General features: G+C 46.6%; 3 protein-coding genes across 4 annotated transcripts in view; all 3 read left to right on the forward strand.

Moving 5' to 3' along the window:
• Positions 1 to 428: 428 nt before the first annotated feature.
• Positions 429 to 2,134, forward strand: LOC121189788 (potassium voltage-gated channel subfamily G member 3-like). 2 transcript variants are annotated; one of them, XM_041050242.1, is made up of 2 exons: positions 429 to 1,006; positions 1,459 to 2,134. In XM_041050242.1, exons 1-2 carry the CDS (start codon positions 429 to 431, stop codon positions 2,132 to 2,134), a joined length of 1,254 nt encoding a protein of 417 aa, XP_040906176.1. The 2 variants fall into 2 exon arrangements, with proteins under 2 accessions (XP_040906176.1, XP_040906177.1); XM_041050243.1 differs by having other exon boundaries at positions 429 to 1,003; positions 1,489 to 2,134.
• Positions 2,135 to 3,674: 1,540 nt separating this feature from the next.
• Positions 3,675 to 6,298, forward strand: LOC121189640 (cytochrome c oxidase subunit 7A-related protein, mitochondrial-like). Its single transcript, XM_041049982.1, has 4 exons — positions 3,675 to 3,813; positions 4,231 to 4,392; positions 5,355 to 5,489; positions 6,008 to 6,298. Exons 2-4 carry the CDS (start codon positions 4,324 to 4,326, stop codon positions 6,146 to 6,148), a joined length of 345 nt encoding a protein of 114 aa, XP_040905916.1. The 5' UTR covers positions 3,675 to 3,813; positions 4,231 to 4,323; the 3' UTR covers positions 6,149 to 6,298.
• A 3,471-nt stretch (positions 6,299 to 9,769) lies between these two features.
• Positions 9,770 to 15,534, forward strand: part of tspan14 (tetraspanin 14) — a 5,928-nt gene continuing 163 nt past the window's right edge. The window contains exons 1-9 of the mRNA XM_041050564.1: positions 9,770 to 9,900; positions 10,259 to 10,339; positions 11,502 to 11,552; positions 12,931 to 13,077; positions 13,173 to 13,343; positions 13,570 to 13,695; positions 13,801 to 13,851; positions 13,940 to 14,053; positions 14,371 to 15,534. The exon at positions 14,371 to 15,534 is cut by the window's right edge and continues 163 nt beyond it. Of these exons, the coding sequence (XP_040906498.1) occupies positions 10,259 to 10,339; positions 11,502 to 11,552; positions 12,931 to 13,077; positions 13,173 to 13,343; positions 13,570 to 13,695; positions 13,801 to 13,851; positions 13,940 to 14,053; positions 14,371 to 14,433 (804 nt within the window). The 5' untranslated portion in view covers positions 9,770 to 9,900 and the 3' untranslated portion in view covers positions 14,434 to 15,534. The remainder of the gene's footprint in view (positions 9,901 to 10,258; positions 10,340 to 11,501; positions 11,553 to 12,930; positions 13,078 to 13,172; positions 13,344 to 13,569; positions 13,696 to 13,800; positions 13,852 to 13,939; positions 14,054 to 14,370) is intronic.

Genomic DNA, 15,534 nt, shown 5'->3' on the forward strand with positions numbered 1-15,534 from the left:
TTTTATTAAAGACCAAGTGAAAGTTACCGAAGCATAAATGTAATTGGAACTTTTGCTTTTGAACAAACACATAACAAAGCTGTGACACAGAATGAATTTTTGGAAGCTGCCTGTGGTGTAATTAACAGACCATAACAGCGAACAGAAAATACGGTCTGTTTCAAACAGCCAGAATCTAAGGTGTGGAAGCAGCGCTCTCTTTTTATTAAAAGTTTGGAAGCTGAGTTTCTAACGCATACAAAGACATTTTATTAAGAAAGAATAAGATCTGGAAGCAGCTCCAGTTTTTTCCAGTCTGGAGACAAGTTTTTTTTATCTGAGGACAGAAAGTATGGAAGTAGAGTTTTTAAGCTAACAAGACAAAGTTTGGAAGAAGTCTTCATCAAGATGAAGTTTGTGAGCATTTTTTATTTTTAAGCTAAAATAAAATGAAGTTCGGAAAGAGTTTTTGTACCCTGAATGTTGGCGGTCGCAGGTTTTCCTTCCCGGTGGAGCTGATGAAGCGCCTCCCGCTCAGCAGACTCAGCCGGCTACATCGCTGCGTGTCAGAGAGTGAGCTGCTGGAGCTCTGTGACGACTACGACCGTGACAGAAATGAGTTTTTCTTTGACCGGCACTCGGAGGCTTTCAGCTTCATCATGCTGTACGTGCAACATGGCAAGCTGCGCTTCGTACCGCACATGTGCGAGCTGTCCTTCTACAACGAGATGCTGTACTGGGGCCTAGAGAGCTCTGACCTGCAGCTGTGCTGCCAACGTAGGCTTGACGACCGCATGTCCGACTGTTTTGTCCATTTTTTCCCTGAGGAGGAGGTGCAAGGCCCCGAGGAGCACCGCAGCCGCTGGCTGGAGAGTATGAGGAGAACGTTCGAGGAGCCCACTTCCTCGCTGGCAGCTCAGATCCTTGCTTCAGTGTCGGTGCTGTTTGTGGTCATCTCCATGGTGATGCTGTGTGCCAGCACCTTACCAGACTGGAAGACTACTGAGACCCTGGACCAGCACAGGTAGGACACGTTTCTGACCAAAATGTGCTACTGTGTGTAAACAGACATACGTGTACACACACATGCAGATACAGTTCGCATGTGTACAGCAACGTGTTTCTGTTTCTCAGCTTCCTTCCACAATCCCAAAAACATGTACATTTGATTAACTGGCTGCTCTGCATTGGCCCCAGGTGTGAGTGTATGTGTGTGTGGTTGTCTGTCTGTCTGTCTTTGTTTGTCAGTCCTGTGATTGACTGGTGACCAGTCCAGGGTGAATCCCGCCTCCCACCCAGCTCCCTGTGACCCTGTCAGACTGTGGTATAGAAAATGGATGGATGGATGTTTTATAGGTGATAGATCTGTGATCAGTTCATGTTTTACATTTCCCATCCATCAGCTCATCCTGTTCATCTTAATTTATATGCATGATGTTTTGACTCTCTCTGTGTTTCTGATTGGTCATGTCTCTTCCCCCTCTCTCTGATTGGCTGTCCCCCCTTCAGGATCATTGAGGCAGTCTGTATCGGCTGGTTCACAGCTGAATGTATCATCCGGTTCCTGGTGTCTCGTGATAAATGTGAGTTTGTCCGTCGTCCTCTGAACATCATCGACCTGTTGGCCATCATGCCGTACTACATCTCCGTTACCATGACGATCCTGACCGGAGAAAACTCTCAGCTGCAGCGTGCCGGTGTCACGCTGCGCATCCTGCGCATTATGCGGATCTTCTGGGTGATCAAGCTGGCGCGTCACTTTCTGGGCCTGCAAACACTTGGCCTGACGCTGCGACGCTGTTACCGTGAAATGGTGATGCTGCTGGTCTTCATCTGTGTCGCCATGGCGATTTTCAGTGCGCTGGCCCAGCTGCTGGAGCATGGCCTAGACCTAGAGGCTGGAAACCAGGACTATGCCAGCATCCCCGCCGCCTGCTGGTGGGTCATCATCTCCATGACGACAGTGGGATACGGCGACATGTACCCAGTGACGGTGGCGGGCCGCGTGCTGGGCGGCCTGTGTGTGGTGAGCGGCATTGTCCTTCTGGCGCTGCCCATCACCTTCATCTACCACAGCTTCGTCCAATGCTACCATGAGCTGAAGGTGCGCTCCGCCCGCTGCAGCCACAGCCTGTCCGGCGATTTCATCAACTGACCAAGAGTCCGGGTGCAACGGCCAGCCAGTTAATCATCAGCGTCACCACTGAGGCAGGAAGTACTGCACAAGCTGCTGCTGCCTCCGTTTGTAGTTTCCTGGATGGGATTGAACAGACTCCATGACCTGAGATACTTACTCAGTAAATACCTGTAGAAAAATGTGCAGCTGTGAGTGTAAAGTGTGTCATATAAAGGCTGGGATCATTTAAAGACATAAATATTCCTTCGTCTCTTGGTTCCATATTTGTAGGAAATTGAACAAAATGGACTTAATCTGATTGAACGTGGACAAACTGGAAACTGAGCCGTGGTTCACCCCACAACCAGCATACATGAGACCAACATCAGACAGCTGTAAAATAAACCTGAGCAGAAACATCTGATTCATTCTTATTTATCGTCCAGCTCCTGCAGACTTCAGACCAGCTCAGCGTTTTTAGAGTGAGCTGCAGCTGATGTGATGAGGTGCAGACGAAACAGGAGGAGAGAAAAACCATCTTATAGTAAAACACTGTTTGTGTAGATGTTCTGTCCCTGATGCTATTTGTGGCTGTTCAGTCACACGAGCTCTGTAAAATGTCAGTGCTGCCTTTTTCAGCTTAAACTGAAATGATTTCAGAGCAATGAGTTTTTCCTTCTTCCTGGATTCTGTCGACACGTCTTTGTTCATTTCCGTGTTATTTTGTCCTGAACGGAGAAACACGGTGTAAAATCTGTTTCATGCTTCTGCCGTTGAACGGAGATGATCAGGGACTCGAGGCTCATGGGTAGAATCAGGTGTGAGTGTGGTTTGTAGATCTGATGTGAATGTGTCTGCATATTTCTGTCTTTGTGAATTTATTTATCAGGCTCCTGGACTTGAACTGAGTTTGAATAAAGATTTTGAATGAACGGAACTTGTTTTTTTTATCTAAATTAGTGAAGCTTGAAAATATAAATATCAAGAATAAAACAAGATTTTCAAAGTGTGCAACGCTGAATTGACTCTGAAATGTCAGAGTGGGAATTTTAATTTTTCCTGTTGTACCTGAATTAAACATTTCAAATTTACCTTTAAATAATGAAAAGTGATTGAGCTTTATGATTACAGGTTTGTAACATGGACCAGAACGACTGTCTTTAATCATCACATCAGTGTTTACAGGAAAGTTTCAGTCTCTTTTTAAAATCAAAAGCTTTAGTGAACCTTGGAAACGAAGCTCTGTCCTCTGGGTTCCTGGTTTGATCCCCAGCTCCTCCACACAGCCTTAACTGCCCCTGATGCTGCCCCTGATGCTGCCCCATCACAGCTCAGAGGAGGAGGAGCGCTGTTTAAAAGCAGCTTTGGATCTTTGAAGGGTTAAACTCTAACCGTGGACGGTTTCCTTAGCAACAGCAGACTCAGAGACAGGAAGTGGAAGTGTTGGAAACATTTGGTTTTGAAAGTGAGGACGGACGAGCTGCTGGAGTGTGAAATGTCTCACTTAAGAAAGACACTACTTCCTCTTCTTCTGTCACTTCTGTCCTTTCTGTCTCTCGTTCCTCCTTTCTTCTCTCTGAACTACACTTTATTTCCACTTCTTCATCAGCTGAGCAGACTGTGCATTCATGAGTCTGTGTGGGGCACAGTGTGGACAGTCTGTCCAGAGAGCAAAGGAAGTGGGCGGGGTGATGACAAGATTCTGAACAGGCGTACAGGTGAGTCGGCGGGAAACAGAGACATCCCCACGCTCTGTCCAACCTGGAACACACACACGAACAAGGAAAACAGACAAAACCAGAAAGACGAGGAGCAGAGAGAGACGGTCTGTCCACACCAACTCTGTCCACTCAGTGTCTTCTGCAGAACATCAGGCCTGACTGATGTTCTGCAGAAGACAAACACTCTGTCTCTTTCAGGGAGTGGTCAACACAACTACACAACTACATACAACATACATTTTTCAGATCAAAGAGTTTAATGACAAAAACATGAAAAGACAAAAAGTTACTGAAACACAAAGTTTACAGTTTACACGGACACACACACACTGGATTATTTGTTCACAGCCAGAGTTTATTGTTTTTTTTCTCCCGCCGCGGGTCCTTACGTGCCGCTGTGCCGTCATCACGCAGCGCGGTGTCGTCATCAGGAGGAGCAGCAGTCGTCGGAGCGGCAGACACAGGTGAAGTGTCAGGTGTGTTTGCCGCAGTTACCTGCTCCTCAGCATGTACTACAGACTAAACGGAGTGACGCAGCGGCTCACCGGAGCTCCCGCCGCCGCCTACAACCCGCAGGTGAGCCCGGAACTCCGCGTGACTGTGTTATCCCCGGAGAGCAGCTAATGCTAATGCTAACAGAAACAGAGCTGGAAGATGAAGAGGATCAGGATGGTCACGTGTACAGATTATTGATTGATTAAAACTGAGTCGGAAACTAAAGGTTTATTTACCGGGCGTTTAATCAATATTGATAAGTGATCGACTGATCACTGCTGTTGATCACAAAACAAACAGCTGCGGACGAACTTCTTACTCTTTAGATCATGTTTAAAGAGAATATTCATCGATCAGCTCTGTGTCGATCATTTGTCTCTGAGCGCGCTGGCGATAGAAACATTGAATGATTATTAGAACATGACTGTCGAACAGCAGATCCTGGATCAGACTTTAATCTCTGAACGCTGAACAAACCGCGCTCCGTGTGAGAGTTGGTCTTATTGATAAATGTCGTTAGTTAAAGTTTAAAGAGCAAACATGAGAACTGATCCAGGATCTGAACAAATAAAGGTTTTAACCTGCAGCTGTTTGACTGTTTGTTCTCTGTAAACTGATCTGAGTTCATCCTCGTCTGCTTCCAGTGTTTAAACTGTTTTCTTCATAGTTTAGTTTATTTTGGGACGGAGGTGTGTTACCGTCATATTCACACGTTCACTGAGGAAACAGATCCACGTTTTTCTTCCAGCACTGAAAGTAAAAGTTCTCTCTGTTATAACACTGGATAATAATTATTGATGCTTTGATGTCGCTGAGCAGTTTAATCTGCAATAATCATTAATTATGTTTTAATGATGTGACCTGCGTGGTCTCGCCTGCGTGGTCTCGCCTGCGTGGTCTCGCCTGCATGGTCCAACAGCTTCACTCACACTGATCTCAGAGATCAAACATTAAAGGCATCAGATGGCGCAGGAAGCACTGCTCACCTGGTCCACAGGTAACTTTCAATACACCTGTCTCTACCTGTTTGTGTCTCTCCTCAGGGTCTGCGCCCAAGTGTCCCACCTGTCAGTCCTCCTGTCGTCTTTGCGTCTCCAACCAAACTGGTGTCAGAAACAGGAAGTCAGGTGGATTACCTAGGAGCCAACAGAATCCACGAAATGCAGAAATTCTTCCAGGTAACTCACCTGTGTGTAGCTCCTCTCCCACCACACCTGTGTGATAGTGTCAGGAGCAACAGGAACACGAAGCCTCATGTCTGTTGCCATGGTTACCCGCAGGTTAACAGACCAATGACAGCCAATCAGACAGCAGGATTATATTTTAGGGTTCTTGAAAGTTAAGAGGTCAACGATAAAGTTACAGTGAGCCTTGAATATATTCAAGGATCCTTGCAGAGGTTGACGGTAACGTCTCAGCGGTCCTGAAAGATGTTGTCGGAGGGTTTAAAGGTTTTGAAGGTCCTTGAGAAGGTGAATTGCACTTCTCCTTGAAGATGCTCCACACTTCGCTGATGCTGCTCCAGGGGTATTTAAAGGGTTAATGGGTCCCTGCGGATGTTCTCTGGTACGTTAATATTAAATCTGGTTAAAGTGTCGACTGAACTCTGCTGTCTGTGTGTCGTGGATCATGTGACCTGTATGAGCTGATATAAGCCCCACCCCTCACAGGTAGCCTGTGTTTTTCCCTGTCTCAGAGGGCAGACGGGGTCCCGGTCCACCTGAAGAGGGGTCTAATAGACAAGCTGCTGTACCGGACCACCATGAGTTTGACTGTTGGGGGGGTCGTCTACTGCCTTGTAGCGCTCTACATTGCCGCCCAGCCTAGCAACAAGTGATGCGGCAGAGCTTCTGCGCTCTGATTGGACCAGAGGTTTGCTGTGTATGTTCAGTGTGATGGATGACGAGGCATTCAGGGACGTGTGGATGTTCCTTATGAGGTGTTCAGGGACAGTGTGAATGAATGAATAATAAAGTTTATTTTGTTGTGAAAGAATCAGTGTGTGTCGTTCTGTTTTAAATAATGAATAAACAGACAGGTACATGACAGAGACACACCTGTGGACAGGTGAGGTGTTGGGTCAGGCAGCTGAAGGTTTGACTCCACAGTAAGGAAGTGAAAACTCACTTCTGCTGCAGGGAAAACATCTGTACAATCAACACAGATGTTTCTCTAATTTCACTGCGGAGGCAGCTGTGAAACGTCAGATCTGAGCTGATCCTGTTTTTATGAATCCTGATCCACTGCTCGTCTCCTGCTCATATTGTGGGATTATCGAGGATTATCTGTTCTCTCAGCTTTATTATGCTGAGAGAACAGATAATCCAATCAGAGCACGAACAGACCTGAGATCAGCTTCACCTGAGCGACAGTCTGGCGCTGAAGATTTTATTTCAGATGAAACAAACAGGATGAGCCTGAGATCATCCGTCTCCTCACAAACATCACGCTGATGCTGCTGAACGTGTTTTTTAATTTGGTGTTTGGATGAACAGACGCTCGCGGCTGATTTTGTTTCACCAGAACTAAAACTGTCTCTAAATGTTGAACTGGCCCTTTAAAAAAACTCATCAGATTTTAAATGTGCAGATTTCAGACAGTTCCTGTGAAACCTGCTGACAGATCAGTGTGTGTGGGGGGGGGGGGGGGGGGGGGGGGGCAGCAGGAGGTGATGAACTCACTTCTGATTCATTCTGTTAGAAAACTGCTGCAGCTTTTATCACATGACCTTCACTGAAAACTCTCTGACTCCTCACACACACTCTGTCTTTCCACTGATCACTCACACACACTCACACCTGCACATTCATCTGATGTTAAACTGAAGTGAAGGTTAAATGCAGGAGAATTTGAATGGACTGTGGTTACAGGCGACGCTGTGACCCATTAACCATAAAAACTGAATGTCCGACCCTCGTTCTGACCAAAACCAAAACTCACTTAAGTGTTTAAAATTCAAACGGGTCCTCACACTGTGTAGCCACACACACACACACACACACAGCTTGGCCTGAGACAAGATATGCCAAATACTGTGTTGCGTGCCATATTACTGGATCTGCTGCCATGGAGACGGTGACGAGATGCTGGAGGTGAGGAGTCACAGTAGCAGATCACATCACATAAAGTAACAGTCTGAACTCTATGTCCAGTTTATTAGGAACACCTAAAAGTCAAACGGAGTCAGTCTCACAGAAGCATTTTCAGACACCACAGGGAAATTTTGATTTTATTTATTCTCATTTTAACCACACATCACTTTAACTTGTTAAAAGAAGCTTTTCTCATTAAGAGAGATCAGATGGTTTGTTATTAAACAGGAAAGACCCTGGAACCAAAGATAAAGTCTGATGGAGGTGACGTGGTGTTTTCATCACGTTTGTTTCAGTGATCACTGAGCTCGGACTCAGCTTCACCTGCTTCCTCTGCTCTGTGAGGACGTGACGTCTCAGACACGCACACGTTTCGCTGCTGTTGTCTACATGTCTGTAAACGTCCTGTGGCTTTGTTTGTTTGAGCTGTTTTAATAAACTGCAGCTGATCAGCAGAGTCTGACCCAGAATCCTGTTTCACCGTCTCCATGGTAATGGAGAACATCAGGTCACTGTCTCCATGGTAACAGCAGAATTCAGACTGTGGAGGTAACTGAGATTTTAAAGTAAAAACAGATTCACATTCACTGTAACAGACCCACAGCCTGTCCACATACTTTTGGCCACATCCTGTCATCGTCCTTTCAAATGTTTAACTCATTTAAATCATGTAAATTAAATCACACATGAACAAACGTCAGACTTCTTCTCTCACTTTAACTGATTGATTGATTGAAAATTGGTTATGATCATTTTTTAAATTCTGAGTTGAGGTGATGAACGTCTCAGTCCGATGCTTCTCTGCTGCTGGGAGCTGACCGGTTGGTTACCAGGCAACGGACACAAACCATGTGACCTGCTGTGACCTCAGCAGTCTCACAGGAAGTTAATTAGGACAGAGAGTCCTTGTTAAGAGCGACAGAATGACCTTAACAAGCTCCTCACATCGTTAACAGCTTTAATTGGCTGTTGTCACGGAAACACAGCACCTACCAAATAACACAGAACATTCATTCACTGACTCATTCATTCATTCATCCATTCCTAGCTGTCCTATCTTCCTCCTTTTCCTCCTTTCACCCAGCCCGGCCGTCGGCAGGAGGGTCCCCCATCTGAGCCAGGTTCTGCTCAAGGTTTCTTCCTGTTAAAAGGGAGTTTTTCCTTGCCACTGTCGCCTTAAGTGCTTGCTCTGGGGTCAGGCTCTGGGTCTCTGTAAAGCGCTTTGAGACAATTTTGATTGTGGAAAGCGCTATATAAATAAAAATTGAATTGAATTGAATTGAATTCATTCATTCGCTCATCCCTCTGTCGTCGCCTCAGTCTCTGATTATACTGATTCTACTGTTAGTAACTGGAACCCTAACATCAGCTGCGTTCAACATGTCATGGCCAAGACAACACAAAGTCCCACCTCAGTCCCCTTCGGTCCTCTTCGGTCTGCCTTCAGTCTGGATTCAGTCTGTGGGGTGTGTGCTGATTTTATCTTCACCTGCTCTGTTCGGTGATTTTAACCTTTAGTCATTTATCAGTGTTTCATTAAACCTGTGGCCCAGGTGATTGATAACTGATCGGTTCATAAACAGTCTGACTTTGGACAGTCCACAGGAAGACTGGAACACCTTTGTCTCACCTGGACTGAGGTGTCATGTGTCATCTGTAATTGTCAGTGTGTTTCTCTTCACATCAGCTGTTTAATCATAAGCAGCAGCTTTAATGTGTCTGCATACAGCTGCAGCTGCTCTGATTGGTTGTTATGGTTCAGTGTGTGAGGACTGGTTGTTAATAAGCATGAATATAATCAGCTCATTAACATAACGAATGAGTGTCAGTGAGGTCGTCAGATCATCCGTTTTCTGTGTTTGAATCTGCGACAGAAGCAGAGTCTCAGTGTCAATGTGTTACCTGTTACCATGAGCCCACGTCCGAGTGAATCTGTTAAACCCAGTACAGTAGAGTCCACATTAGTCCTGAGAGGACTGGTCCCACCTTTGACGGGGTCCATTCAAAACAATCATACAGACAACAACATTCAGCTGAAACACGGCGTCCTGCGTCATCAGGTCCACCTGAACCCTGAGGACGTGGGTGGGGGGCTTTACTGTCGCCACCTTTACAAACCGCCATCGACCACCCAGACAGGAGGGCAGAGATGCCACTGAACCAGGATCATAACGTCCTGGTCCTGCTGGGGGACGGGATCTCAGTGGTCCTGAACACCTCAGCCTATCTGGGCAGGGTCACCACACCGCTCAGCAACACTAACACACAACGAACACGAGGACCAGCCAAGACCAGCGGTGCCCGATTCAACTGTTCTTCAACAGCTCCAGAAGGTGGCGGTAACCCTGGAAACTGGTCATCAGAACACCACAGAAGAAGAGGAACCGACTTGTTTGTGTCGCAAGAGCAGAAGAAGAAGAAGCAGCAGTCCGCCGCGGGCACAGTTCGTTTGATTAAAGTGTCGGAAACAGAAACGTGTGGATTAAAGTGGTCTGAGGTAAGACCCGGTCCTCCGCAGTCCGACGGGCTCACAGGAAACGCTTCGGCTGAAACTCCCGGATTTTTCACGCGTTAGTTTATGAGCGTTAGCATCAGCCGTTAGCATCAGCCGTTTCCTGTTAGCTTCCAACAAACTGAAACTGAACAAACTCCGCTCAGTAACGACCCGTGTTCACAGGCTGGTCCGAGGGCCGCGGCTTTATTACACAGAGAAACAAAAACAAAAAACACTGATTAGCTTCAGTTAGGAAGGAAGTCCCGTTAGCCTGCGTGAGCTAAATGCTAACAGAGCATGAGCAGGATGAATAGTAACGTGTACAGATGTGTACAGATGTGTAACGGTGTTTCTGTGACAGATGCATTACTATCGATATGACAGCGCGGAGGTCAGCTGCTGCTACAAGTATCTGATGTTCAGCTACAACATCATCTTCTGGGTGAGTCTCTCTCTCTCACACACACACACGCTGTTTAACCTCTCACAGTTTGCCTGTTGTTGTTCACACACCCAGGATATCTTTGGTTATGTGGCTTCACTGAGCCTGGTCCTGGATCAGCTGCAGTTTTTAGTGTTTGTTTGAAAACCAGAGTGAACACATGAAAAACCATCCACTCACATACAGACAGACCTGACGCTCTTTATTATTCAGCACTTTACTGGAAACTCTTTTGTCCCTGTCAGGATCCTGTAGGAACGATGACTCAGTGTTTCCAGTGATCTGATTGGTCAGTAGTTTGGGCTGTTGGGTTAGAGTTAACCTGATTCAGAGCAGATGAGCTGTGCAGCATTAACCGCAGATCCTGCTCCACAGTACAGGACTCTGTTTACATGTTTACATGTTGACTTGTTGACATGTTCCCCTGTTGACGCAATCATGTGTCAATCTGTGGAACAATCTCAAACCGAGTCATGTTTTCTCTGAATCGGTTTCATGTCTGAGTGTTGGTTAAGAGGAAGTGATGTCACTTCCTGTGCGGGTGAACAGGGGAGTGTGAGCTCTTATGAAACACAGACTGTGAAACGTTTCCTTCATGTTGGTTTGAACCGGTTCTTGTTGAATCCGGCTCTCGGTTCCAGAGCTCGTTTCCCTCACTCTCATTTTTTAAATCAGTTTTGTTTAAACTTTTAAATCTGAACACTTTTATCTCTGTGATATTTTCTATAAATCACATGGTTTAACTGTGCTTGAATCATTTAACACTTGACAGGCAGATCGACGTGAGCGTGCTACGACAGTGATCTGGTTTTACTCATTTTAAATTAGAATTATTTTTCTTAAATCATAATAAAAACATAGAGAAGCCTTTTTAGCAGCAGCAGCAGCATCGTATACAGTGGCACAAATACTGAATCTCTCATTCAACCCCATCCATCTTTTAAACACGTTTTTTAACAGTAATTTTTATCAGTTTACAGGATTTTGAATCAGAACATTTTTAAATTTTAAGTTTCCACAGAAACCCCCCTGTGTCTGTGCTCCTCAGAGTCAGAGTGTCTCCAACCTAACCCTAACCCCTCTGCCCCCAGAGCGTGTGCTGTGGGCAGCAGAGTCAGGACTCCACACTCTAACAGCTGGTGTCTGTGTGTGTGTGTTGCAGCTGGCTGGAGTTGCCTTCATTGCAGTTGGTTTCTGGGCCTGGAGTGAAAAGGTAAAGTAACACATCACAGTGAGGAAACAGCATCTGTCTGTTCGTCATCAGATTCATATTTTAGAGGTCGAATCTGACTCTGTGCTGCTCTGACTCTGCTCTGACTATGACTATGACTCTGACTCTGTGCTGCTCTGATGCTGCTCTGACTCTGACTCTGCTCTGACTCTGTGCTGCTTTGACTCTGACTCTGCTGCTCTGACTCTGACTCTGCTGCTCTGACTCTGCTCTGACTCTGACTCTGTGCTGCTTTGACTCTGACTCTGCTGCTCTGACTCTGACTCTGTGCTGCTCTGACTCTGTGCTGCTTTGACTCTGACTCTGCTCTGACTCTGACTCTGTGCTGCTCTGACTCCGACTCTGACTCTGTGCTGCTCTGACTCTACTCTGACTCTGTGCTGCTTTGACTCTGACTCTGTGCTGCTCTGACTCTGACTCTGTGCTGCTCTGACTCTGCTCTGACTCTGACTCTGAGCTGCTTTGACTCTGACTCTGTGCTGCTCTGACTCTGCTCTGACTCTGACTCTGTGCTGCTTTGACTCTGCTCTGACTCTGACTCTGTGCTGCTCTGACTCTGACTCTGTGCTGCTTTGACTCTGACTTTGTGCTGCTCTGACTCTGACTCTGTGCTGCTCTGACTCTGTGCTGCTTTGACTCTGACTCTGTGCTGCTCTGACTCTGCTCTGACTCTGCTCTGACTCTGACTCTGTGCTGCTTTTACTCTGACTCTGCTCTGACTCTGACTCTGTGCTGCTCTGACTCTGACTCTGTGCTGCTTTGACTCTGACTCTGTGCTGCTCTGACTCTGTGCTGCTCTGATGCTGCTCTGACTCTGTGCTGCTCTGACTCTGTGCTGCTTTGACTCTGACTCTGCTGATCTGACTCTGCTCTGACTCTGTGCTGCTCTGACTCTGTGCTGCTTTGACTCTGACTCTGCTGCTCTGACTCTGAGCTGCTTTGACTCTGACTCTGTGCTGCTCTGACTCTGCTCTGCTCTGACTCTGACTCTGTGCTGCTCTGATGCTGCTCTGACTCTGTGCTGCTTTGACTCTGACTTTGCTGATCTGACTCTGCTCTGACTCTGACTCTGTGCTGCTTTGACTCTGACTCTGCTGCTCTGACTCTGAGCTGCTTTGACTCTGACTCTGTGCTGCTCTGACTCTGCTCTGACTCTGCTCTGCTCTGACTCTGTGCTGCTCTGCTCTGACTCTGACTCTGTGCTGCTTTGACTCTGACTCTGTGCTGCTCTGACTCTGCTCTGACTCTGACTCTGCTCTGACTGACTCTGACTCTGACTCTGTGCTGCTCTGACTCTGACTCTGACTCTGACTTTGACTCTGACTCTGACTGTCCTGTTCGGGTCTGTTGTGGTTCACAGGGAGTCTTGTTGGACCTGACCAAGGTGACCCAGCTGCACGGTTTTGACCCGGTGTGGTTGGTCCTGGTGGTGGGAGGAGTCACCTTCATCCTGGGCTTTGCTGGCTGCGTGGGAGCTCTGAGAGAAAACATCTGTCTGCTCAAGTTTGTACGTTTAAAAACATCTGTCTGCTCAAGTCTGTATGTTAAAAACATCTTGTATGTTTCCTTTGACGTTTAAAACCGTCTTTGTGTTGTCGTCAGTTTTCGGGTGTGATCGGTTTCATCTTCTTCTTGGAGCTAACGGCGGCGGTGCTGGCGGTGGTTTTTCAGAGTCAGGTCAGAGAATGGATCAACGACTTCTTCCTGGCAAACGTCAAAGCGTACAGAGATGACATCGACCTGCAGAACCTCATCGACTCTCTGCAGAAGACGGTAACTCAGACCTGTCGACAGTTAAATCCCTGAAATGTGTAACAAAACAGGAAACCAGCCGTTGAAGCCTCAGAGAAAAGTACAGGAAATTCAAAGCACCTTTCTTCTTACTGAGTATTTTGTGTGTCAGAGGAGCACTGCTGTGGAGCTCAGGGGCCTGTAGTTAGGTTTCAGGTTGAACCTTTAGGATCCTGCTCCTGATGGGTGGAGTATGTTCTCTAAACAGAACCACTGCTGTGGAGCTCAGGGGCCGAGCGACTGGGATCTAAACGTGTATTTCAGCTGCAACGAGACTCACCGCAGCCGAGAGAGGTGTGGCGTTCCTTTCTCCTGCTGTATCACGGATCCTGCTGTGAGTTTATTAACGAGCGATGCGTGTCACCGGTTACCATGGAGACATAAAAGTACAACTAGCCGGACTGTTGATGTTCTGTTTGTGTTACGGTTCTCGTTTCAGGACTCTGTGGTGAACACTCAGTGTGGCTACGACGTGAGAAACAGACTACAGGTGGGTTCTAACAGAACATTTATATACTGCTATAACAGGAGCCCGGTCATGTTCTCACAGGAACATGTTCTCTAATGTTCCTGAGCAGAAGGAGTGGAACGATCATATCTACATTAAAGGCTGCATCGCAGCACTGGAGGACTGGTTACCTGGAAACCTCTACACTGTGGCCATCGTCTTCATCGTCATCTCTCTGCTTCAGGTACACAAACACTTCACAGTGCTTCACCTGTACTACAGGTGTGTACCTGTACCGCAGGTGTGTACCTGTACCGCAGGTGTGTACTGTCAGAGCGACAGATCAGGATCCTTTCAAACCTTCAAGTTAAAAACTCCACACAAAAGCAGCTGCAGCATTTATTTTGAAAGAACTTCAGAGGATGTGACACAAATAAGTAACAACTGTCCACCTGTCTACCTGTCTGTCTTTCTGTCTGTCTGTCTGTGTCTGTCTCCACCTGTCTGTCTCTAATCTGTCTCTGTCTGTCTCTCCACCTGTCCACCTGTCTCTCTGATTAGATGGTGGGGATCTACTTGGCCAGGACTCTGATCTCTGACATTGAGAAGGTAAAATTCAGCTAGTGAGGTCTACGTCTCTGTGGGTGGAGATGACACCTGCAGGGGGCGGGGCTTTACACCAGGACCAAGTTTCTTCAGTCAGAGCCGTGCCTTCTTCCTCTTCTTCTTCTGTCACTCTGTTGTATCCTTATGCCGTCAGTTCAGTCTCTGGATGATGCTGTTGCTATGGTGACTGAAAACATTGCATTCTGGTTTGTTTGTTTGTTTGTTCACATCGGCTGAGAGATGCGCTGATGTCCTGTTGATATTTTATCTGCACCAGAGTGCCTTCACTTTTCCTGCATTTTAAGAGGCTTCTCGCTGCCACTGTACAGACTGCTTCAGCCTCTTTTATTGAACCAGTGTGACCTTTGACCTGAGGGTGAGCCTCGGTTAACCCTGACTGTACCGTTCAGTGCCTCCTTCATCATCATCGCCATCATCACAGTTTCAGTGGTTTTAAAACAGGAGCGCGTCTGTATCTGTATCTGATCTCAGTTCAGAGTTTAACTGGGGCATTGAGAGGAGGAGGAGTCAGTGATGTCATCCAGGTGTGACACAGCAGGTGAAGTCTCCTTTACTGTGTGATCGTAGCTCCCTGTTGTTTAGATATAAAAACAATGAAATGTTTTGTGAGGCTGAATCTTTATCCAATCAGAGCTTGACACGTACTGATGGCCCCGCCTCCAAGACTCAAACTGCAAAATACAAATCTCACCTGCCGATAGTCACCTGATCAGCCAGGAACACAAAGAGCGGCTGCGAGTCCTCGTTGGCCTGGACGCGTCACAAGCTCGGCCGCTGACTCTTTTTGTTTTGATCGATGCATTTATTGATTGACTGATTGATTGACTGAACGTGACAAAATGAAACAAACCTGTGGAAGCGTCGAGCTCTCATTGGTTCGCAGGTGAAGCTGAGTCACAGCCCGCGAAACCAGTCAGATGAAATCTGCTCCACACGTTTGATTCAACATGAAGACTGAAAACTTTATTGACACTGGATTCCTGTTAACAAGCTTTGAATAAATAGTTTGTTGTTATTGTGCATGAATAAAAGTTTCAGGATGTTTGAGCCAATCACAGCAGAGGAAATCTTGTATTTCACTGAATTTTTGTTAAATTT

The sequence above is a fragment of the Toxotes jaculatrix genome, chromosome 11 (genome assembly GCF_017976425.1).
Source record: "Toxotes jaculatrix isolate fToxJac2 chromosome 11, fToxJac2.pri, whole genome shotgun sequence".
Taxonomy (NCBI): Eukaryota; Metazoa; Chordata; class Actinopteri; family Toxotidae; genus Toxotes; species Toxotes jaculatrix.

Bases quoted from the DNA above. Each gene is read 5' to 3' on its own strand.
- LOC121189788 (XM_041050242.1), top strand. From the start codon at position 429: ATGAAGTTCGGAAAGAGTTTTTGTACCCTGAATGTTGGCGGTCGCAGG. The intron at 1,007-1,458 runs GGACACGTTTCT...ATGTCTCTTCCC, and splicing joins ACCCTGGACCAGCACAGGTA to CCTCTCTCTGATTGGCTGTC.
- LOC121189640 (XM_041049982.1), top strand. From the start codon at position 4,324: ATGTACTACAGACTAAACGGAGTGACGCAGCGGCTCACCGGAGCTCCC. The intron at 4,393-5,354 runs GTGAGCCCGGAA...GTCTCTCCTCAG, and splicing joins CCGCCGCCTACAACCCGCAG to GGTCTGCGCCCAAGTGTCCC. The intron at 5,490-6,007 runs GTAACTCACCTG...TCCCTGTCTCAG, and splicing joins AAATGCAGAAATTCTTCCAG to AGGGCAGACGGGGTCCCGGT.